Below are 25514 nucleotides of genomic sequence, written 5' to 3'. Positions count from 1 at the left end.
GTTTTGTTTCTGAAAGTATTCCACTTCTGATTAATAAAGCAATTAATTTTGGTCAATATATTAAACCGGAAAATAATTTTGCGCCTACGAAACATATGGAGTGACTAGCAAAAGTTCGCTAATGCCCCCTTTAACACCAAACATTTCTTGAATTCAAGTCTGCCGCGACATAGGCGAAGGGTGTGAGAAGAGAGAGGAAGAGTACAACAGCATACGTACCGTCAAGTCGTTTAAATTTTTTCTTGCTATCTCTTCCTGCTTGTATGCCATTATTTGTTTCACACTTGCTTTTAAGAAAAATTTACTAAAGTAAATGCAGAAGCACAAGAGTTGATTTCAAGAATTTTACTGTGTAAAACGGGACTATCAAGGGATGGCCAACTTCTATAATTCACATTCCTAAATAAAGTTTTTGGTGAAATATCACCCAGCCAACAATATATCACCTAAAAATTTCAATAAAAAAGCTCCGCCAACTAATTCAATTTTGTAAAAACGATATCAATACACAACTTTTTGCAATTATTTTAAGGTTTTGGTTTTAATGCATTTATTTACGATTTAAGTTTATTTTTATTTATTATAGTTAATTAAGGAAACTAATCAAATTACCGACTTTGGAAATTTTATCAGATATCAGTTATGAATTTCTTCTCATTAAGAAAATTGTTAAAAATTCGACTGAATTTAATGTTTGTTGCCACAACTTAAACCAATGTTAAAGAAAGTTACAAATTAAAGCAAATAAAGTTGAAAAATCTCAACAAAAATAAGTTTGTGATTTCAAAATTAATTTTTAGTAAAAAGATCAAAAAATTAACGTAGAGAAAAGTATCTATTTTGGAGATATTTTTTAAACTTATTTTAGAAATAAAAAAAAATAAATAAAAAATTTAAAAAAATATTTAAATACAGCTGCTAATGCCGCACTATCAGATATTTGCCTGCTATGTTTGTGGTTGCTCCCTAAAAGATGGTGATTTGTTGCAGATACTTTTCAATTCAATGATCAAAAGCTTTGGATATCTGCGCATACGCACAAAAGCGGCTCTGCATGTGTTTCACATCGTTTGCTACTTTATTTAATTTATTTTATTTTTAATTAAATTTTATTTTGTTCCTTAAACGTTGCAAAATTATTACTTAGCAGAACATACATAGAATATAATACGCTCTTTTTCTTTGTTGTTGCTGTATCTAATGTTCAAGTTAATAATTCATTAATTAATAAATATTTATAATGCGTTTTTATATCTTAATTATGTTTCATCCATTTTGTTTTACCATCGGCCGCGTGTGTATTTTGTATAAAGATGTATAGGTGAGTGAGTGTGTATTATAGGCGTGTTTAATAATTTGTGTAATTATGGTGTTAATGAAATTTTAAGTGACTATATTTTCACTTTGTTTTGCATGTACATACATACTTCTTCACTACTATTTTTAACGTTCTTTCAAACTAATCAAACTTGCTATACGTCTGAAATTACACTTTTTAGTTTGTGTTGTAAAGTTCATGCCATGTTCCCATTTCAATCAGTTACTACTGATTATTATTGAAATGTATTATTTCAAAGTTTTTCCACTTATGTAGTATTATTACTATTTTCGTTACTTTATTTCTTTGAGTTTTCCTTTTCTGTTTTGCATTTCAACTTGTTTATTAAATTTAAGAGAATGATAATAATAATAATAACACGTTCTCGTGGTGGAGAAGACGTTCAAGTGGTGGCGACGACTTATTACAACTGTAACGACGACGACAACGACGTTTATGTTGTAGATTTATATTTCGTTATTTGTTTTTCGGCAACTTTGATAATGACAGCAAATGTAGTGCAACAGAAGCAGCAGCAGCAGCGATAACGGCAACAGCAGTTGCGGCAACTGTTGCTGAATTGTCATTAATGACAATTGTGGTGATCAACTAAAAAACACTGCCTTCTGGCGGTTGCGCCAATTTAAGATTCTCTTTGCAAGTCATAATTCTACGTATTTCTTGGAGCATTGACTTTATAGTGTATTCCCGGTTCCATCTGGCTAACATGGGCACTAATCTATGATCAACCTTGAAATAAAACATACAAACAAAATAAACAAATGTTGCATATGTAATTATTGAATTTCAGTTTCTTGTACTTACAACGCCATTACTCTGATTAATGCAGTTTATATTTATTCTTGTTAAAAATCGTATTGCGGGCGGTTCATCTGGATATCTATCGCCACATTCAATTTTCAGTGAATACATTCTATTTTCATAAGGAGTCTAAAGAAGCAAAAGGCAGAACATATTAAAATACGCAAAAAATATATGTGGAATGACCACAACGAGTATTTGATCTAACGAAGCTCAAAAAAATAAGAGAAATTCTGTTAACGCCTTTCTACAAATGGTATACTGAGCACACAAATTATTTATATTAATTTCTTTCGAATTCGTTATATCAAGGTTGCTCTCTATGTGCCATGAAGGTATGTACTTACTCTAGGAGGGCCAATTATCATGCCGATCCAGTGTGTAAGTGTCATGTCATCGTCATTTTCAAGACCCCAGGAAATCGTTCCATCACCGACACCCTTTTGACCTTGATCTAATTCTTCCAGCAAGCGAAAATTTCGCGGAACCACTGAAAATATATATTCTAGTCAGTATGTATTAAACATTACAAGGACCACAGGAGTGAGGAAGGAAACATTGTCAGGGGCATTGTAAGAACGGATCTGTAATAATATACGTAGCTCCTATGGTGTTAACAGTTTTTCGATATATCGTTTATAGCCTGTCGGTAGCCTGCTGAGCAAAATAACGCCACAGTCTCATAGTACCGGTCATCTGAGCCTCGTTATTAAGGTCATAATCTAGTGCCAAAACATCAAATCAAGTGAGGTTTAAAGTGCAATAGCCAGATTGCTTTGCAGCTCTTAATTGCATATTACGATTCACTCAACTAAAAAAAAATCAATACTCAGCGCGATTTACCTCCGAACAGATTTAGGCTTTGCCCATGATTTGAACCGAGGACCTTCGGTGTGGTAGGCGAAGTATACTCCCTAGAATAATATAGTATGAATCGAACGTGTGAGAGCAGATAGGCCTAGTGAAAGTGGGCATACGCCAAACTGCGGGTAGGAATTGCTGAAATCATTAGTTGCAGACAGCACTGTTGTTGTTGTTGTTGTTGTTGTAGCAATGCTCGCCCCACCTAATAGCCGCGACCGATCACAAATTGTCATCAATATCCTCTAACGGGAGTCCAAGGAAACTTGCCGTTTCAACAGGGGTGGACCATAAGGAAAGGGGTGTTAGAGGCGTTGGTTCCACATTACAATTAAAGAGATGGTTGGTGTCATGTGGGGACACATTGCAAGCGGGGCATACATTTTGTATGTCGGGGTTGATTCTGGATAGGTAAGAGTTTAACCTGTTACAGTATCCAGAACGAAGTTGAGCAAGAGTGACACGCGTTTCCTTGGGGAGTATGCGTTCCTCTTCCGCGAGTTCTGGATATTTTTCTTCAAGTACTGGATTCACCGGGCAATTCCCGACATAAAGGTCCGACGCCTGTCTATGGAGTTCACCAAGGACCTGCTTGTGTTTTTTCGCTTCATACGGCTGGGTTCTCAGGTGCCGTATTTCCTCAAAATGCTTACGGAGATGACTCCTTAGGCCCCTAGGCGGTGCTGGTTCGTCAATCAGATGTCTGTTGGGATGCCCATGTTTCTGGGTATTCAACAGAAACTGTTTGGTCAGCATCTCATTTCTCTCCCTGATGGGGAGTATTCTCGCCTCATTATGCAGATGGTGTTCTGGGGACATAAGAACACAGCCCGTGGCGATTCTGAGAGCAGTATTTTGGCAGGCCTGTAGTTTCTTCCAGTGGGTAGTTTTTAGGCTTGGCGACCATATGGGTGACGCGTAGCACGTAATCGGCTGGCTAATTGCTTTGTATGTGGTCATGAGCGTATCTTTATCTTTTTCCCAGGTACTGCCAGCAAGGGATTTGAGGATTTTATTACGGCTCTGAATTCTCGGAACAATTGCGGTTGCGTGTGCACCAAAATGTAGATCCGGATCAAACGTCACACCCAAGATTTTGGGGTGTAGGACAGTCGGTAGCGTAGTGCCATCGACGTGGATGTTCAATATGGTCGACATTTGGGGCGTCCATGTTGTAAATAAGGTCGCGGAAGATTTAGTCGGTGACAATGCCAGGTTTCGCGAGGCGAAAAAACTGGAGAGATCAGGGAGATAGCCGTTTATTTTATTGCATAGCTCATCGATCTCTGGGCCTGGGCCTGTGGCCATTATTGTGCAGTCATCGGCGTAGGAAACGATTGTGACACCTTCCGGTGGTGAAGGTAGCTTAGATATGTAGAAATTAAACAAAAGTGGGGATAGGACACCACCCTGTGGCACCCCTTGTTTAATTCTTCTTGGTTTTGATGTTTCGTTTCTGAATTGCACCGATGCCTGCCGGCCACCCAGATAATTTGCGGTCCACCTTTTAAGGCAATGGGGAAGGGTAGACCCTTCCAGGTCTTGCAGTAACGAGCCATGGTTGACCGTATCAAAGGCTTTTGATAGGTCTAGCGCTACGATTACTGTTCTATGGTGGGGGTATTGATTCAAACCGCAATTTATCTGGGTGCCAATGACATTTAGCGCGGAGGTAGTGCTATGGAGTTTTCTGAAGCCATGCTGATGAGGGGCTAGCTGCAAATGTGCTTGGAAATAAGGGAGCAAAATGGCTTCAAGCGTCTTTGCCACTGGCGATAGGAGAGATATCGGACGATATGACTCACCTACGTTAGCTGGTTTCCCAGGCTTTAGTAGCGGGACCACCTTGGCCATTTTCCATTACTCGGGTATGACAAAGGTGGAAAAAGACAGGTTGAAGACATGCGCTAAATATTTGAAACCCTCTTTCCCTAGGTTTTTAAGCATCGGCATGGCTATGCCGTCTGGGCCCACTGCTTTGGATGGTTTAGCGCGACCAATGGCGTCCTCAACATCTCTAGCGGTGATGGTGATTGGTGACGCGCTGAATTTGTGTTTATGTGCGTGTCTATTGGCTCTCCGTCTATCTTTGTCGACCGTAGGATGTATTATATATTGTCGGCAGAAAGCGCTCGCGCATTTTTTCGCATCCGACAGCACCTTATCGCCAAAGGCGATGGATACTTTGTCTTTGTGCTTAGTCGGATTCGATAGGGACTTTACGGTGAACCAAAGTTTACCTACACCGGTAGAGAGGTTACAACCTCTTAGGTGCTCTTCCCATTTCGCCCGCTTGTGTTCGTCCACAAGCAATCTGATGCGTTGGTTTACATCCTTTATTTGGGGGTCGCCTGGATCAAGCTGTCTTATAAGGTCGCGTTCCCTCGCTAAGCTCGCGGCCTCCGCCGGGAAGTGGAGCCGGATTTCGGGAATTCTCCCGGCGGGAATGAAATGTGCCGAGGCGGATTCAATGACCTTACGGAAGGCACGCTCCCCTTGGCGGGCATCAGTCGGGGTAGGGAGGGCAGCAAAGCTGCTGTCTGTTGCAGATTTATATTCTTCCCACTTTCCTTTTTTGAAGTTTATGAAAGTGCGTTTTTCGGTGACGATGAAGTCGGCGGTACGCTCGAACGAAATAAGTATGGGCAGGTGGTCGGATGCCAGTGTTACCATCGGCTGCCAGTGGCGTAGACTACGGGACGCCCTTGGGCGTGAGCAGCAAGGAGCCACAAAAGATTTATAAAAGTTACGTGGACATCGGGTTTTGGGATCAAGCCCAGAACAACCTGTCCGATGCAACCATCCCTTGCACGAGACACACTGAACAGAGTATGACCGTCCTAAAAAGATTCTTTTCTGGCAAATGCAGCAAAACCATTTCTCAGGACCGGGGTCAGGAGACGGACCCGGATTGGGTTCGATACCTTCCCGGAGTAAGAGAATATGTAGCAGTCCTGCTGCAAGGAGCTGCTGGGAGGATGACAATTTGTGGGAGGGACGATACAAATTAAATGGGGTCACACTGAAATGACAGTCCTTGGTCGGGAAAAATCCCGAGTCGCTCCGGTACATAGAACCGACTGCCTTGGGAAGCGAGACAGCACTGTAAAGCGTAGGACCATCCCTTGCACGAGACACACTGAACAGAGTATGACCGTCCTAAAAAGATTCTTTTCTGGCAAATGCAGCAAAACCATTTCTCAGGACCGGGGTCAGGAGACGGACCCGGATTGGGTTCGATACCTTCCCGGAGTAAGAGAATATGTAGCAGTCCTGCTGCAAGGAGCTGCTGGGAGGATGACAATTTGTGGGAGGGACGATACAAATTAAATGGGGTCACACTGAAATGACAGTCCTTGGTCGGGAAAAATCCCGAGTCGCTCCGGTACATAGAACCGACTGCCTTGGGAAGCGAGACAGCACTGTAAAGCGTAGGACCACAAATAATCCTTGACTGGCCGGTAAGGTAGTAATACCTTTCGTTTAGCTGGGTTCGCAGGAGGTAACAAAAAAGCGGTAAAGAAGTAGGCAGCCTCCGCCCCAGCAGGTCAGGTTAGAAAAAACCCGCGGCAGGTATGCCTGTAAAAGTAGACGGGAAAGTAAACTAGAAAGGAACATTTCAGGGAGTGTTATCGATGTTGATGGGCATTTCCCCGATATAGATCCGCTCCCTTGAGAGGGCTGCGCTACACAACCCCTTGAATCAATTTGGCATTTTAGGCGGCTTTTCCGACAGGCATACCTACCGCGGGCATATTCTAAGCCCACTAACACACTGGGGGTTACATCGCCATACTCAGGGATAGTTAGGCCGTTCGTGCCAGTAGGTCCCTGCCAGTAGGTACACAGAAAATTAGGGGGCATTTATTAGTAGAAGAGAGGGGAAAAGCGAGAACACTAGCGCAAAATGCCAGGTTTGAGACAGTCGAAGTTACTGTTGGAGGTTATAGCAAAACTCGCTATAGGGCAATAATAGGCCTCCCAAGAGATAACCTAAGAATCCTAACAGCTGTTTTTACAGGACATTGTAGACTGATCAGCCAAATGCAGGAACTGGCGGATCCTCCTGGAATGTGACGCAATCTCAAACGCAGGGCTAAGTTTATGGGCTCACCATGGCCAGCGCTTCCCAAATTAAATCCCTCAAGCCAAGAGAACTGTTAGAGTTCATCAGGAAAGTCAGCCAATGGTCGCAGTTAAATGCTCAATCAATTGTCTATCTATCTAAAGGACCAGGCAGAAGGTGCATCCTAACGAAGGAATGCTCAGGGTAAAACTTATAGCGAAATCGTACATGACTAGGCTCACATTTCAGACTCAAATGACATATGCACAAATTAAGCATATGCTCGGTGCTGCATCATCGGGGAATAGATCATATTCGTCTGTTGTTGTTGTTGTAGCAATCCTTCTCGAATGCGGTGCTATTTCGAAGCTTAAAAAATGCGTATATACACTCCCATTCTCTATTTCCTTCAGGTGTTCGGCTTCAAAGCGTAAGATACCTATGAGCCAAAAGTATGTTATCTCACCACATTCTATCTATATATGTCTTGGTAGTAGGGAACATGAAGGTGTAAAACAGTTAGATAATCTTTTAAGTGGGCTTACCAAAGCACATAACGGAGATCATGAGTAGCTGGGAAGCTAGAAAGTCCAGGCAACACAGAATTCATTGCATAGGAGAACCTAAACAAATAGAAACTACAATTTCTCACTGACTATAGTCGTAAGTAAAGATTAAATCAATCTAATGGGGCTGAACGAATAGCTCTGGAAAAATTTTGACCTGGAGGTGTAACTCTGACTTCTTTCGTGGTTCGGAGTGAAGCCTAAAATATTCCTTTAAAATCTCCATACATTTATAAGATTAAAGTCAGACACACGTCTTATTGAATGCCGTAGCCACCAAAGCTTAATGCTAATAATAATTAAATATAGTCATATAAAACAGTAATTATTGGGAAGTTTTCAAGTTTGCTTTTGACCCACAAACAATAAAATTCAGCTACCTACTTGCATTTGTCGGCAAGGTGTGATAATCAATTGTCAATGAGTCATTAGCAATAGAATAAAATCATTGCTTGAAGGGAGGAATACGCAAAAATAAGATAAGTGAGAGGTAATTCATATTGTTGGTAACGTTGTGGCGTTTAAAAAGGGATAAGAGAAAAAAGATAATAAAATAACATATTAGTTAATCTAAGCAAAACGTTTTAATAAAGGGTCGGTCAGAAGTTAAGAACAGGGGTCGGACTGCTAATACGCGTCCAAAATTTACGGGAGAGTTGTCAAACAGACGGGTTCACATTGGTGTCTACAATCTTTCTACCAGATTCTGAGCTATCAGCGGTTGAATAGAAAAGGGTGTGTTGCACATTGAAGGCGAACATATATTTTTTATTGAAATGAAAACACCTCAATTTTTAATCTAATTAAATAACCAAAGAATAGTGTGGAGAAAAAATAAAAGATAGTAAAATTTTTGACCACCAAACCGGAACTAAATGCTGAATGAAGGGAAGAGAGCAAAAAATAAAGGGTGTGAAAATTAGCAATTCATGGGATTTAGGCGCTCTGACGAAGGTAATAAATTAATGATGGGTTTATTATTCTGAATTTCGGTGCAATTGTGTTCTAAGCCGTTGCCAGGGGACTACTCCTTATCTACCAATTAAATGCATAATTATTGGTTTGATTTTTTTCTTAACCCCTCAGTCATGCTAATTTTTTCGCCTGTACACGCTCCAATCTTGTCTATGACGAGTGGACCGGCTGGGGGATGGTAGGTCAACGCAAATATATTACTGCAGAAAATATGTGTTTAACATTTTGATATTATAATCCTGGCGAGATTATTATACTTTATCCATAATCAGCGGTTATTTTGCAAATAATTGCTTCACTTTCATTTACTTCATATATCGCTGTCAGCGAGTGGATATATGAAAAATCAAAAATCCAGCCAAAAAAAAAAAAAGTTGCTTGCAACCATCCAACACGTCACATGTTTAACGAACACTCGATGGAGATCTTATTTTTGCTTAATGAAATGCTTTTATTATATGCACAAAGCACTTTTAAATACTTTTAATGCACAATAATACGCGATTTTTAAATTTTTTCACGAAGTTTTTCCTTACCAACACCGGTGCTCGCCATTGTATTTTTGTTCCACCTTCTTCGCTCTTTGATGTTTTTTGCTCAACGAAAATTTTTTCTTCTCGTTCACCTTTTTCGGGCAAAGTGGCACCACCCACCAATTTTAAGTTGACTTTCTTATTCGCTCTCACTTATGAGATTCGCTCTGCTAAAATTCCGGGTGTGTTGTTTTTCACAAGTCTAGTGGCTTTTTTGCACTTACTTGACACCAACAACAAGTGCAGTGCTGCCATACTATCATTAAAAATTCGAAGGTGGCAACTATCTGCACCCACAAGTAAATTAGGCAGTTCACATTTTGTGTAAATCAATTGTTTCCATGCTTTCTAATGTAAAATTTGATTAAATTGCTAATTAATGGTGACTTAAAACCATAACCAGATAAAACAGCTGATCGAACCTACCTTATGGAAATCAATGTAATCGATTAATGGTGCCATACCATAATGCCAAAGGGCCAATTAATGGTGACTAAAAACCATATCACCATAACCAGATAAAACAGCTGATCGAACCTACCTTATGGAAATCAATGAAATCGATTAATGGTGCCATAAAAAAGAGGATAAATACAATAAGAGCCGTCACTCGTAATTTTTTTTGGCATTTACTCGATGTATACTGAGAGGTAGTCGCTACTTTTTTTTTGGGCGAGATGTTTATAAATGTCTTCTATACATTTTCGTGGGGTATTTGTGTTTATTTTTCGACTGTATTTAATTAATTTATTTAATTCCCTTTCCAAAAATCACAGTTGCACAAGGGGCCTACACGGCATGGATAAATGCGAGACAATTAAAAATGTCCCTCTCAGAAAATATTCGGCATCAATTTTTTCAATTTCCAGCGAGATACTCGCCACAAAATAACGAGTGACGGTTCTTATTGTATTTGTCCTCTTTGGCCATACCATAACGCTAACGCCATAACCATACCATAGCCAACCAATTGGTTTTTGGTTTCTCGCCATATCCATAACCTGAAAATATTTGAGTTGGTGAACTTGATAACTTTTTGTATATTTTATTCATTGTTTTGGATACGTTATGACTAAGAGCCTTTTTTTTTGTGGAATATGTTCGTAATTTTTTGCGTTTTCTTCATTTTTATGAAATTTTCACAATTTTTAGGTAAAGGCACCATTAATCGATCACATTGCAGATGGTTATGGATATGGGTATGGGTACGGCTATGGCGTTAGGGTTAAAGAAGTTTAATTGGGCCTTAAAGCATAGCGCATAAAGCGAAGAGTACATAGATCTTGTGAATTGCTGAATGTTCAATAAAATCACGGTAATTCTACACGACAGCATGACACTGCTAATACGCGTCCAAAAATATCAAGAGAGGTGCAAAACGACTCCTCTTGACATCAGTATTATTTATTTATTTAAAGTCGACGCAAACACAAAGCGGTCGACTAATTATTGTAATAGAAAGATATATATGTACAATACAGAGCCATTCTTAAAATTAAAAAATTCAAAAAAGGTACATAGAAAATTTGTATGTTATAAACATCTGACATCGCATTGTATAAGAAAAAATAAAATTAAAATATCAGGCTAAACATAAGAGTATAGCAGTATGTAAAGCAGCAAACGAACATTCAAAGCCAATGCAGTTATACAAATCATTGTACCGCGAGCACCAATGGCGCAGGGGACTGTTTCTAGCAAAATTTTGCCGGCATAGAGGTAAATGAAAAGGCACATAATGTCTGGACGCCCTAGCAGGAACCGCAAAATTTAGTTGACTGATTAGGTCAGGGGAGTCAATCACACCAATGATGAGCTTGTGAATGAACATAACGCCAAGTAATACTCTACGATTCTCTAGAGATGGCAAATTAATTAGAAGAAGTCTATTCCTGTATGGTGGAAGATGAGTACTTGATTCCCAGTTGAGACCTCGTAATGCAAAAATTAAAAACCGTCTCTGGACCGACTCAATCCGATCAACATGGATTTGATAGATCGGAGACCAGACACATGAACAGTACTCGAGAATAGGACGTACCAGCCAGGTATAAAGGATCTTTGTGAAATAAGGGTCATTAAACTCTTTAGCCCAACGTTTGATAAAACCTAATACACCAGTTGCTTTGTTTTTAGCGGTTGAAATATGTGTGGTAAAACTTAATTTCGGATCAAAAATAACTCCTAAATCAGTTACAATAGATATCCGCTCCAAGGGGTCGCCGTTAAGTGTATAAGATGATAGGACCGGCTTCACACGGTGAAGTCATTTGCTTACATTTAGAGTAATTCAAAAAAAGTAAATTTGCAGTACACCAGCTTTGAAATGAGTCAAGATCGGCCTGAAGCTGATTAAAACAGAACAAGTTCGAAGGCAGATATGTGTAACAAAGTTTTACATCATCTGCATACATAAAAACTCTAGAATGTAATATAACCTTTGGTAAGTCATTAATGAACAGGTTAAAGAGTAATGGACCCAAATGGCTACCCTGGGGCACGCCAGAAGTTACATCAAACGAGTTTGAAAGATTGTTGTTAAAGAAGACTCGCTGAGTCCTATTTTCAAGATAACTTGAAATCTAACTTAGTAAAGGCGCTGGAAAACCTAGAAGATCAAGTTTGGTAACTAAGAGCTCGTGATTAACAGAGTCAAATGCTTTACTAAAGTCGGTGTAAATTACATCTGTTTGTTTGCAAACTAAAAAACCATTCATAACAAAAGACGTAAATTCAAGCAAGTTGGTAGTAGTTGATCTCCGATGAAGAAAACCATGTTGGCAAGGCGATATTAAAGAGCTACACAAGTATTGAAGCTGGTATGTAATTATCTGCTCAAAAGTTTTAGGGATAGCTGAGAGCTTAGCTATGCCTCTGTAGTTCTCAATATTAGACCTACTACCTTTTTTATGCAAAGGTATAATAAACGATTGTTTCCAAATAGATGGGAATGATGCGGATTCCAGAGACATTTTAAATAATTTAAAGATAGGCTCTGATAAGCTGACAGCACAGTACTTAAGTACACAACTAGGAACACCATCTGGACCCGGTGAAGATATCGGTTTCAATGCAAGAAGTTTATTAAGAACAGTATCTTTATCAATAAATGGGTTTAAAATATTATTAGAACTTTCCAAGCAATATGGATAAAGATTAGACTGGACACATTGGGATGAATAGGTTGATTTAAAGAATTCAGCAAATAAATCTGCGATTTCGTGATCAGAATTTGCGTTTTTGCACCCATAAATAAAAGTAGATGGGAAACCAGAAGTTTTCCTTTTGGAATTAACAAATCTTCTTTTGGAATTAACAATAGTGTAGTGTAATCCGAAACCGGAAAATAAAAATTTTAACTCGTTCAAAAGATATTAACGAAAAACCGAAAAAGGATCCGCGGGCCCCTCCGAAACTGGGGGTGGTATCCATAGTATTTCTACGTTGGCGGCCTTCGGCAGCGCTTATAAAAAATTACCATGGGTGGTTCCAACACCGGTTTGGAGACCAAAACTATATCCGCGCAAAATACTTATGTTCACAATTTTTTTGTTGGGTATTCCTACATCACAACAACCACATGGAAATCGCCAACTTCAACTGCAAATATCTCCGGAGAGAGATAAAATTTTTATTTTCCGGCTTCGAATTATTGTTGTCGAGATTAATACGCGTCTTGTGACACTTTTTCGATATTTTTGGACGCGTATTAGCAGCGTCATGCTGTCGTATAGAATTACCAAAATCACGCCTGACATATGAGGTAATAAAGCTACGTCTACAATGTATACTTCAAGGGTTGCTAGTTCATCCACTTGTATGTTACTATGCCATATGTGGGAATCTTATAAAGATCAAAAGATCAGTACAGTATGTCATAGATCCAGCCATTTCAATAGTTTCAAACCTTCGGTGTTGCTAAACCTCATTTCAGCACTCTTCCACGTGTATTATGAAGACCCGGGAATAGATCGTTTCCCCGCTCAATATCAGAAGAAGATATGTGGCTATGGCCATACGGACTACGTTCGAGCTAGTCTGAGCCATTCATAAACCGTCTATAGCTAACAAAACTCTACTTAATTCCGATTTTGATCCAGTTTGGTCTGCTTTCGGTTTTTGTCTGGCTTGGGCTCATTTTCACCTTTATTGCAAACCCAGTTTCGGCCCGATTTGAATCGAGTTACTGTTCTGGACTTGGTATCAGTTTCGGTTCATGCTTAGGTTACAGGTACGATTCTGGTGACGGCTTTCTATATATTGAGCTGTGTGGATCGGAATCTTCATGCATTCCGACAGCGTCATTACTAAACAAAGTTGAGAGGTGATTGGATACACGTTATTTCCAAAATCCAAATACATATTTAGCTGTGTGTTGATCGGAGACTAATAAATTACGGCAGCTTAAAAAGTACCAATATAATTGGAAAATATATGCTCCTAATTTTATTGCCTTATGCTGGGAGTACTGGAGGATTAGAAAGTCGTCCTCTCCAACCTCCCTTAAAAGAGTGGCTTCCAGACTCGTCCGTTTGTCGCGTTAGTAAATATGCTGATAACAATCACGTGGCATTCTGACAGCATATTTACTATACAGAACTAAGCGATTGTAACAATGAATTGTATTTAGTAGTTTAAGTTTTAGGCTTAAGGTATATATGGGGTTAGCGTTATGGTATGGCACCATTAATCGATTACATTGATTACCATAAGGTAGGTTCGATCAGCTGTTTTATCTGGTTATGGTTTTATGGTTATAAGCCACCATTAATTAGCCCTTAAGTGTGATATCTTCTGCATATACACTGTAAAAATTGTTGGATTACGTGTTCCATTTTCTTCATGTTGGAGTACTCTAACAATACTCCTTTGCAATGCGTTTACGGAACACCATCAGCCGATCATTGCTCGTTTTTTCAAAGAGGATAAATATAATAAGAGCCGTCACTAGTTATTTTTTAGGCATTTACTCGATGTAAACTAAGAGGTAGTCGCTACTTTTTTTTATAAATGTCTTCTATACATTTTCATGGGGTATTTGTGTTTATTTTTCCGACTGTATTTAATTAATTATTTAATTCTCTTTGCAAAAAACACGTTTTATAAAGTGACAACACCGCATGTATAAATGGAAAGCAATTCAAAAATGTCCCTCATAAAACAAAAGTAGCGACTACCTCACAGTTTACATCGAGTAAATGCTTAAAAAATAACGAGTGACGGCTCTTATTATATTTATTCTCTTTGGTTTTTTAACGACCGTGATCACAACACGATGACGATTGAACAGAGTTGCCGAAAGTAAAATATTGCATACAAGTAAGTGATGATAAAAGTTTACTATGGCAACTCTGATGTTGTTGTTGTTGTAGCGATAAGGTTGCTCCCCGAAGGCTTTGGGGAGTGTTATCGATGTGATGGTCCTTTGCCGGATACGGATCCGCTACGCTCCGGTACCACAGCACCATTAAGGTGCTGGCCCGACCATCTCGGGAACGATTTATGTGGCCACATTAAACCTTCAGGCCATCCCCTCCCTCCCCAACCCCAAGTTCCATAAGGAGCTTAGGGTCGCCAGAGCCTCGTCTGTTAGTGAAACAGGATTCGCCGCGGATAGGTGAGGTTGACAATTGGGTTTGGAGAAGCTATATGTTGCGCTGGCAACCTGCAGGGTTGCGCTGACCCCCCTAACCCGCTGGGGGATGGCAACTCTGATCAAATGCAACAGCGCACTGGTTTTATGTATACATACTATAGTATAGAGAAATATTAGTTTCTTTATTCACGCAAATGCTCAATAACATAAGAATATTCGTAGTATAAAATATAAAAGTTGTATTGCCCCTCTTCATTTACTTTCATTTTAAATTAAATTCACTTCGATAATTCTTTCCGACACAATTCCTCTTTAGTACTTTGGCATATGATCCTCTGTGGGTGCTCCATGGAGTAGTACAGTGAAAGTACTTTGGAAAGTACTCTCACGTATGTACTCTATGGAATACTCACAAACAAAGCGAGAGTGGGATCACCTACTCCTCTCCTAGGACTTCGCAATGTTAATTGGAGCACAATTTTTGTATGAATACAGATTAGATTTGGAGCAGTCCTATACTCCCAAAGGAGTATTCCTTACATTATTTATAGAGTACTCGCGTTTTTTGAAGGGTACGTCAAAATTCCAAAGTTATTGGATCACCTGATTTGTTATTGACTATCGCTGTCTCATTTTGTATCTCTTTCTATCACCCGCTTAAGATAGCCGGCCCTATGCGCCGCCATTTTGAACACCCTGTCAAAACGCTAAAAAGTCGCCATATTGAACATCCTGTCAGGCAGTTTACAGATAAGCTATCACACTTAGTGGCTACAATATAAAACCAATTACGATGTACATCTGTACTAAAATTAAACAACATAAAAACTAAAGATTTGAAAAAATATCCACCCCTATTACGGTATCCGACGAATGCCATCCGCGGGGAATGCGAATCGAATTGAGAAGATCTGGTATTCTCATAACCGATCGGCAATGCAGCTCGCGAATAAAATTTTGTAGATAAAGCAGTTCGGTGATTGCCTGCATTCCAATAACCGCAATAGAAACGCAATAGCTGTCATTTGCTCTAAGTGTCATTCGCTAAAAAACTGTTGCGGATTGAAAAGAAAAATTTTACATAACGCGCAATAAAGTTAAAATAGAATGGAATTCAATAAAAGGTTAGTTATTTTTTATATTTTTTGGTAAAATTTATGTAATAGTGATATTTTCAAACAGAAGTCGCACCACAAATCGCGAACAATTTTCTTTAATGGTTGAACGGATGAAGCTCAACAAGGACATCGCCAAAAACATATCCAAGCAGCCGCCAGACGTACTTTCAGTGTTTTGGACATCCCTAGGCACCGACTTAAATGCGTTGGGACCTCCAACAAAGTCCATTGCTGAGTGGAAAAAAGTAAGAAAATTTTTTACATATAAAAAATGTTGTTAAACTCATGTCAATTTCAGGTATGGTCAGATTTCAAATCTTCCATTAAGAAGAAAATGTCCCACAACCGCACCCAAATGCTGCCTTGGAAGAGGAAGTTGCGCAGCTGGTATGTCTTGGTGACGCCATAGCAGAAGTTTCTGGCAGACACTTTGGCACACAACAGAACCTGCCCCGCCATATTGAAAGAGGTGCTAGCGAAACATTCCTAAGTGTTGCGGTGAACAATGCAGAAACTGGCATTGCTGGCAGCGAAGAAAACGGCAACCAAAACACTCCTGCAGCTTCTTCTTCGCAGCCACAGCAGAGAACACCACGAAGAAGAAGCCAGATGACGTTGTTAAAAACGCAAATTGATTTGCAGAAAAAGTTTCACGATAACGTTTCATCTGCAATGAGGTCACAAAAAAGAAAAATGGAAGATTTGACAAAAAGCATCAAAAACATTGAAAAAAGTATAAGCAGCCTGAACAGGAACACTGAACAAATTTGCTCGGTATTAACGGACTTAGTTGCAGAAACTAAAAGGCATAACTTGGCAATTGAAAAGTTATTGCGGGACAAGACTCTAGTAAAGGGGCAACTCTTGCAACTGGAGCTTGAAAGAGTGAATAGTGCGCTACTAAAACCTTCCCTTCCACATCCTAGCATGCATCCACTACCCCCTTCCCTTCAATAACCATCCCCACCTCTCTTGCAAAAAAAAAATTTCGTTATAAAGAAAATGAAATGATTTAAATATTAAGTGCAATAAAATTTATAAAAAAATAATATTAAAAAAGAAGTATGTATATAGTATGAAATGTTTGGCGTGGCCATGAAGGCAGTATTTTTATTTATTATGAAATGCATTTTTTAATTAATGAAAATAAACAAAAAACGGGCACAATTTATAAAATTTGCAATGCACTATAGTTTAAGTATAGTAAATATTTTACATGGCCATGAAGGCAGTATTTTTATTTATAATAAAATAAAATTGTTTACAAAAAAGCTTGAAGCATTTGATTTCGTAATTCAACTGCTTCACTATAATACCTTTCTGGTTGCTCAATTTCTTGAAAATGAGTTTCTCCTCATTATTTACGTTATCGAGATACTCATCATGGATATTGTAGTGAATGCGTAAATTCTGAAGTGCTGCAGCTACATTGATTATTTGCACAGCCTTTTCAGGAGTGTAGTGAAGTTGCCGTGCAGACAGAAGACATCTACACCAGTTCTTCCAAACACCAATAGTTCTCTCTATAATATTTCGCCCAGAACTATGCCATTTGTTGAAGCGGCTTTGAGGAGTATTAGGTGCAGGGTTGCGAAAAGGAGTTATAAGCCAGGGTGCAAGACCGTATCCTGCGTCACCTATGAATTTGATATAAAGTTATCGTTGAACAGTAAATTATTATAAAGTTTCTTCTACCTAATAGACGTAGACTTCTATTTCCGCTTTCGTATTGAGCTTGGAAGAATTGTGATACGTCACTGTTAGACCAAACGAATGAGTCGTGTGTTGACACAGGGTATTTCGCGTTAATGTACCGTATACGCATCACATAATCACATATCTGAAAAATTACACACATTGATTAAAAATAATACAATAAATATTTAGCACACTTACAACCAGTACGTTAGGACTATAAAAACCTTTTCGGTTATAAAATAAATGGGAGTTCGCTCCTGAAGGTTTTGCTATCCTTACGTGCGTACCATCAATGCACATAACAATTCCAGAAATTTTGGATTTATTGAAGAAGTAACTTCGGGATACCATTTGCTCCTCGTCATTCATTTTCAAATTAATCCACTTTTCGCACAATTCCCTTTCCATAATTTCAAGAACCTCTGAAAACACCTTCGACACAGTTGGTTGAGCCATTCCTAGCATGTAGTCTTTACCAACTGCATTCTGATAGCTTCCTTCGGCTAATATTCGCAGACATAACGAAAGCTTTTGTTGGCGTCTTATTGCTGTGGATTCAATCACGGGAGGAATATTACTGCAAATTATGCTTAAAAGATGTCTATAAGCGTTTTTATTGCCTCGAAATTGTTTAACGAACCTTTAAATAAAAAATGTACACTCGCATGTGTATTAAAAATTTCTTAATTTACCTACTTTATGTCTGCCAGCTCGAAATGTCCGGTGCCCTATCCCCCACAGATCTTCTAACGCATGCGGTGTTGTTTTCTTCTTCATTTGTGTCAAAATAAAAAGCAATTGAATCCATACTTTTTTATTTTATATTTTATATTTTTCACGCACAATTTAATCGCAACAAACAATTTTGATTTATTCAAAGAAATGTCAAACAGCTTTTGACACAATCCGCTAGGTGAGTGGGTAAAGCAGTCGTCCGACGTTTATGAGAATGGCATCAATTTCAACAAGTGAGGGCATTGCGAATCGAATGGCATTCGCGTGAGTGGCATTCGTCGGATACCGTAATAGGCATGATCAACAAATTAAAGACTTTTACAAAAATAAATTGGACAAAAAATACAATTTAAATTAATCTGGATATAACCTGGCGTGGTGCCATTTAAAAACCGATTTTAATTGAAAACTTTATCTGACTTAAATACCAACAATTTTTAAAGAACATAAAAACAATTACAAAAATTAATACCAAATCGCAAGCTGCTACACATGGTTCTGGCCTTTATGGTATTACCATTGTGTACTAGTGGGGCCGAAAATACATAAATACTTTGGAAAGTTAATCCAGAAACTAATCACCTTATGCATTGGACAATAACCTGGAACTGGGACTTTCAACGCATCAAATCTCAAAAAAAAAAAAAAAAAATTATATCAACTCATGGGAATAAAAATAGACGATAAACTCAATTTCAATGAGTACGTTTATTATACAGTGGGAAATATAGCTAAAAAAATATATTTTACACAGAGAACCTGCAAATATTTAAATAAGAAATACAAAGTAATGGTTTATAGATCAATAATCGAACCACATTTTATTTACTGCCCGACTATATTTTTCATATTGCGAGATAGTCAGATATACAAGCTACAAAAGCAACAGAACCGAGCTATGAGATTCACTCTCAAAAAACGCTATGACACACCTATCAGAGACATGCTCTCCGCTCTAAATTGGCTAAGCATTAGACAGCAACTTTTTTATTTTACGATGGAATTTATTAAGAACATAATAGACGGTAATTTGCTTTCGTACTTAAAGAGTAACATCAAATATGTAATTTCAGCTTTATGTCAATTTCCGGAGTAGAAACTAAAACTAAAGCCCTAAACGAAGTTTTAACTGTGGCTATGCAAGCACTGACTTATATAAAGAGGACGCAAATACAGATAAGAAATAAGTGGTACGACCGAGAATTAACAAACCTGCATAAAAGAAAAATAGAATCTTATAAAACTGCTCGAAATACTGGATTTTGGGACGAATATAACGTCATTAAGAAAATATATAAAAGAACCATAACTTATAAAAAAAAGAAATACATGGAAGATAGAGTAAATCATAACAATGGCGATATGAAACGTATGTGGAAGTGTCTAAAAGACCTCGTCGAGCTTAATGATGTTAAAAAACATATCACTAAAATTGTAATTAACGGTGAATGCCTGGAAAATGAATATGATATAGCTAATGCCCTAAATAACTTTTTTATACAAAGTATTGTTGAAATTAATGATAGCATCGAAGAAATTGTAAATGGGGATGAAATAAGCGCAAATCATAGTAATCCATTTGAAACATTTAAATTTACTGACATTGTAGGGGACGATATTATTATTATCACAAAATCACTCAAAAATAAATATGGCGGCGACAAGCTTTTATCGGAGGGTGTCGTTAAAGATGCCATGACATATACTGCTAATTTCTACAAAGACATAATTAACGAATCCTTAAACAGCGGTATTGTACCTAGTTACTGGAAAATTTCAACAATAATACCTGTTGAAAAAGTAAAAAATACAATGAAATCTGAGGAACTACGCCCAATTAACACGTTACCTACAGATGAAAAAATTATGGAGACAGTGGTGAAGGATCAACTTGTGGCATACTTAGAGAAGCACAATGTGATTATCCCAGAACAGTCGGGATTCAGGAAGAGCCATTCTTGTAAAACAGCGTTGAATATGGTAATTGCAGATTTGAAAGAAGACATGGCGGACAAAAAATTTACGGTGTCTGTCTTCTTGGATTTAAAACGAGCTTTTGAAACTGTCGATAGATCTGAGCTATTGGACGTTATGTTTAAAATTGGTATAAGAGGAAAGGCTTTGGAATGGTTCCGGAGTTATTTGGGTGACAGAAAACAGAGAACGATAATTGGAAAGGAGGTTTCATCAGTGGTGGATGTTAACATTGGTTTACCACAAGGCTCGGTCTTGGCGCCAATATTGTTTACATTGTATATCAATGATATCAAAAGATGCTTAAAATATTGTAAAATACGTCTATTTGCGGATGATGCATTGCTTATCATAAGTGAAAAATATGCAGAATGTGCCATGCTGAAAGTACAAGAAGACCTGGATCGCTTTACAAATGGTTATGCCTTAGAAAACTGAAATTAAATGTCGAAAAAACTAAGTTCATGATATTTTGTAAAAACACTAATATCATAAGTAACAATAGTTTAAATAATATTACGCTGAAGGTAAAAAACATGGAAATCCAAAGAATAGACAAAATTAAGTATTTAGGAGTTTTGATTGATGATAATCTAAATTTTGGAGAGCATGTAACTTATCTGGAAAGGAAAATTGCACAGAAAATAGGCTTCATGTATAGAACATGTAAACATATCAGTCAAAATCATAAAATATTGGTATATCGTTCAATTATTGAACCACACTTTATTTATTGTCCTACTATTCTGCTATTAAGTAATGATATATATATTAAGAAACTTCAAATACAGCAAAACAAGGCAATGCGATTTATTTTAAAATGTCCTCCAAGAACGCCAAAAATTGTAATGCTCAATAGATAAAACTGGCTTAGTATTAAACAGTCAGTTAGTTATTTCACATTGAAATTTATACACCAACTTAGGTTAGGAATGTTACCGAATTACCTGAGTAGTAAAATACATTATAATCATGAAATCCACAATTATGGAACAAGAAATTGCAATAATATAAGACTGCCTAGAATAAGAACTGAGTTCGCCAAAAGGTCTCTTGAATATTTAGGGTATAAAATGTATAATGAGTTACCTTCTAATTTGAAAGACTGTGAAAATATTAGTAAGTTCAAAGAAAAATTGTTTTTATATTGTACGTCACTAAATGTGACATGAGTATTTATGTTTAATCTCTTATTTTTACCTAAACTAGGTCTTAAAGACCGTAATAATAAATAAATAAAATAAAATAAAACAAGTAAGGAAGGCTAAGTTCGGGTGTAACCGAACATAACATACTCAGTTGAGAGCTATGGAGACAAAATAAGGAAAATCAATCTGGGGTAACCCTGGAATGTGGTTGTATAACATGTGTATCAAATGAAAGGTATTAAAGAGTATTTTAAGAGAGAATAGGCCATAGTTCTATGGATGAACGCCATTTAGGGATATCGCCATAAAGGTAGACCAGGGCTGACTCTAGAATTTGTTTGTACGATATGGGTATCAAATGAAAGGTGTTACTGAGCATTTTAAGAGGGAGTGGGCCTTAGGTCTATCGGTGGACGCCTTTTCGAGATGTCCCTATTAAGGTGGACCAGGGGTGATTCTATAATGTGTTTGTACGATATGGGTATCAAATGAAAGCTGTTAATGAGTATTTTGAAAAGGAGTGATCCTTAGTTCCATAGGTGGACGCCGTTTCGAGATATCGCCATAAAGGTGGACCAGGGGTGTCTCTAGAATGTGTTTGTACGATATGGGAATCAAATGAAAGGTGTTACTGAGCATTTTAAGAGGGAGTGGGCATTAGGTCTATAGGTGGACGCCTTTTCGAGATATCGCCATTAGGGTGGGCCAGGGGTGACTCTAGAATGTTTGTACGGTATGGGTATCAAACGAAAGGTGTTACTGAGCATTTTAAGAGGGAGTGGGCATGAGGTCTATAGGTGAACGCCTTTTCGAGATATCGTCATAAGGGTGGGCCAGGGGTGACTCTAGAATGTGTTTGTACGATATGTGCATCAAACGAAAGGTGTTACTGAGCATTTTAAGAGGGAGTGGGCATTAGGTCTATAGGTGGACGCCCTTTCGAGATATCGCCATTAGGGTGGGCCAGGGGTGACTCTAGAATGTTTGTACGATATGGGTATCAAACGAAAGGTGTTACTGAGCATTTTAAGAGGGAGTGGGCATTAGGTCTATAGGTGGACGCCTTTTCGAGACATCGCCATTAGGGTGGGCCAGGGGTGACTCTAGAATGTGTTTGTACGATATGGGTATCAAATGAAAGGTGGTAAGGAGTATTTTAAAAGGGAGTAATCCTTAGTTCTATAGGTGGACGCCTTTTCGAGATATCGCCATAAAGGTGGACCAAGGGTGACTCTAGAATGTTTGTACGATATGGGTATCAAACGAAAGGTGTTACTGAGCATTTTAAGAGGGAGTGGGCATTAGGTCTATAGGTGGACGCCTTTTCGAGATATCGCCATTAGGGTGGGCCAGGGTGACTCTAGAATGTGTTTGTACGATATGGGTATCAAATGAAAGGTGGTAATGAGTATTTTAAAAGGGAGTAATCCTTAGTTCTATAGGTGGACGCCTTTTCGAGATATCGCCATAAAGCTGGACCAAGGGTGACTCTAGAATGTTTGTACGGTATGGGTATCAAACGAAAGGTGTTACTGAGCATTTTAAGAGGGAGTGGGCATTAGGTCTATAGGTGGACGCCTTTTCGAGATATCGCCATTAGGGTGGGCCAGGGTGACTCTAGAATGTGTTTGTACGATATGGGTATCAAATGAAAGGTGGTAATGAGTATTTTAAAAGGGAGTAATCCTTAGTTCTATAGGTGGACGCCTTTTCGAGATATCGCCATTAGGGTGGGCCAGGTGTGACTCTAGAATGTTTGTACGATATGGGTATCAAACGAAAGGTGTTACTGAGCATTTTAAGAGGGAGTGGGCATTAGGTCTATAGGTGGACGCCTTTTCGAGATATCGCCATTAGGGTGGGACAGGGGTGACTCTAGAATGTTTGTATGATATGGGTATCAAACGAAAGGTGTTACTGAGCATTTTAAGAGGGAGTGTACATTAGGTCTATAGGTGGACGCCTTTTCGAGATATCGCCATTAGGGTGGGCCAGGGGTGACTCTAGAATGTATGTACGATATGGGTATCAAACGAAAGGTGTTACTGAGCATTTTAAGAGGGAGTGGACATTAGGTCTATAGGTGGACGCCTTTTCGAGATATCGCCATTAGGGTGGGCCAGGGTGACTCTAGAATGTGTTTGTACGATATGGGTATCAAATGAAAGGTGGTAATGAGTATTTTAAAAGGGAGTAATCCTTAGTTCTATAGGTGGACGCCTTTTCGAAATATCGCCATTAGGGTGGGCCAGGTGTGACTCTAGAATGTTTGTACGATATGGGTATCAAACGAAAGCTGTTACTGAGCATTTTAAGAGGGAGTGGGCATTAGGTCTATAGGTGGACGCCTTTTCGAGATATTGCCATTAGGGTGGGCCAGGGGTGACTCTAGAATGTTTTTACGATATGGGTATCAAACGAAAGGTGTTACTGAGCATTTTAAGAGGGAGTGGACACTAGGTCTATAGGTGGACGCCTTTTCGAGATATCGCCATTAGGGTGGGCCAGGGGTTACTCTAGAATGTTTGTACGATATGGGTATCAAACGAAAGGTGTTACTGAGCATTTTAAGAGAGAGGGGGCATTAGTTCTATAGGTGGACGCCTTTTCGAGATATCGCCATTAGGGTGGGACAGGGGTGACTCTGGTATGTTTTTGTACGATATGGATATCAAATTAAAGGTATTAATGAGGGTTTTAAAAGCGAGTGGCCCTTAGATGTATATGTGAAGGCGTTCTCGTGATATCCACCAAAATGTGGACCAGGTGATCCAGAAAATCATCTGTCGGGTACTGCTAATTTATTTATATATGCAATACCACTAACAGTATTCCTGCCAAGATTCCAAGGGCTGTTGATTTCGCCTTGTAGAACTTTTTCATTTTCTTCTACTTAATATGGTAGGTGTCACACCCATTTTACAAAGATTTTTCCAAAGTTATATTTTGCGTCAACAAACCAATCCAGTTACCATGTTTCATCCCTTTTTTCGTATTTGGTATAGAATTATGGCATTTTTTTCATTTTTCGTAATTTTCGATATCGATAAAGTGGGCGCGGTTATGGTCAGATTTCGCCCATTTTTTATACCAAGAAAAAGTGAGCTCAGGTAAGTACGTGGGCTAAGTTTAGTAAAGATATATCGGATTTTGCTCAAGTTATTGTGTTAATGGCCGAGCGGAAGGACAGACGGTGGACTGTGTATAAAAACTGGGCGTGGCTTCCACAGATTTCGCCCATTTTCACAGAGAACAGTTACCGTCATAGAATTTATGCTCCTACCAAATTTGAGAAGGATTGGTAAATTTTTGTTCTACTTATGGCAATAAAAGTATTCTAGACACACTAAATGAAAATGGGCGGAGCCACGCCCATTTTGAAATTTTCTTTTATTTTTGTATTTTGTTGCATCATATCATTACTGGAGTTGAATTTTGACTTAATTTACTTATATACAGTAAAGATATTAAATTTTTTGTTAAAATTTGAATTTAAAAAAATTTTTTTTTAAAAAGTGGGCGTGTTCTTAATCCAATTTTGCTAATTTTTATTTAGCACATATAGAGTAATAGTAGTAACGTTTCTGCCAAATTTCATCATGATATCTTCAACGACTGCCAAATTACAGCTTGCAAAACTTTTAAATTACCTTCTTGTAAAAGTGGGCGGGGCCACGCCCATTGTCCAAAATCTTACTAATTTTCTATTCTGCGTCATATCGTCAACCCATCTACCAAGTTTCGTCGCTTTATCTGTCTTTTGTAATGAGTTATCGCACTTTTTCGGTTTTTCGAAATTTTCGATATCGAAAAAGTGGGCGTGGTTATAGTCCGATATCGTTCATTTTAAATAGCGATCTGAGATGAGTGCTCAGGAACCTACATACCAAATTTCATCAAGATACCTCAAAATTTACTCAAGTTATCGTGTTAACGGACGGACGGACGGACGGACGGACGGACGGACGGACATGGCTCAATCAAATTTTTTTTCGATCCTGATTATTTTGATATATGGAAGTCTATATCTATCTCGATTCCTTTATATATGTACAACCAACCGTTATCCAATCAAACTTAATATACTCTGTGAGCTCTGCTCAA

At 38.4% G+C, this 25514-nt stretch overlaps 3 protein-coding genes across 8 annotated transcripts in view; 2 read left to right on the top strand and 1 right to left on the bottom strand.

Moving 5' to 3' along the window:
- Positions 1-513: 513 nt before the first annotated feature.
- On the bottom strand, positions 514-9301 carry Uev1A (Ubiquitin-conjugating enzyme variant 1A). Its single transcript, XM_067789962.1, has 4 exons — positions 9145-9301; positions 2488-2630; positions 2144-2269; positions 514-2068 (listed from the first exon to the last, which is right to left on the bottom strand). Exons 1-4 carry the CDS (start codon positions 9161-9163, stop codon positions 1928-1930), a joined length of 429 nt encoding a protein of 142 aa, XP_067646063.1. The 5' UTR covers positions 9164-9301; the 3' UTR covers positions 514-1927.
- The window catches only part of LOC137253291 (tektin-B1), a 31270-nt gene continuing 13853 nt past the window's right edge, over positions 8098-25514 (top strand). Inside the window, exon 1 of one of the 6 annotated variants that reach the window (XM_067789959.1) lies at positions 8098-8123. The gene's annotated coding sequence lies outside the window, so the exon portion shown is untranslated. Of the gene's footprint in view, positions 8124-8167; positions 8588-10560; positions 10655-18512; positions 18553-18953; positions 18991-25514 lie in introns of those variants that run through there. The other 5 variants (XM_067789953.1, XM_067789956.1, XM_067789955.1 and 2 more) reach the window with 5 other exon arrangements.
- On the top strand, positions 15668-16812 carry LOC137254404 (uncharacterized). Its single transcript, XM_067792035.1, has 4 exons — positions 15668-15861; positions 15920-16100; positions 16154-16252; positions 16300-16812. Exons 1-4 carry the CDS (start codon positions 15845-15847, stop codon positions 16810-16812), a joined length of 810 nt encoding a protein of 269 aa, XP_067648136.1. The 5' UTR covers positions 15668-15844.

The sequence above is a fragment of the Eurosta solidaginis genome, chromosome 5 (genome assembly GCF_040869045.1).
Source record: "Eurosta solidaginis isolate ZX-2024a chromosome 5, ASM4086904v1, whole genome shotgun sequence".
Taxonomy (NCBI): Eukaryota; Metazoa; Arthropoda; class Insecta; order Diptera; family Tephritidae; genus Eurosta; species Eurosta solidaginis.
The sequence above is the reverse complement of the archived record's forward strand: the minus strand, read 5'-3'. Positions and strand labels throughout refer to the sequence as shown.

Excerpts from the sequence above, each read along its gene's own strand:
- Uev1A (XM_067789962.1), bottom strand. Across the intron at positions 2,270-2,487 it reads TGATAATTGGCCCTCCTAGA|ACTCCTTATGAAAATAGAAT; the intron begins GTAAGTACATAC and ends TTGCTTCTTTAG. Across the intron at positions 2,069-2,143 it reads TTAATCAGAGTAATGGCGTT|GTTGATCATAGATTAGTGCC; the intron begins GTAAGTACAAGA and ends TTTTATTTCAAG.
- LOC137254404 (XM_067792035.1), top strand. Across the intron at positions 16,101-16,153 it reads CCATTGCTGAGTGGAAAAAA|GTATGGTCAGATTTCAAATC; the intron begins GTAAGAAAATTT and ends TGTCAATTTCAG. Across the intron at positions 16,253-16,299 it reads TGCGCAGCTGGTATGTCTTG|AACCTGCCCCGCCATATTGA; the intron begins GTGACGCCATAG and ends GGCACACAACAG.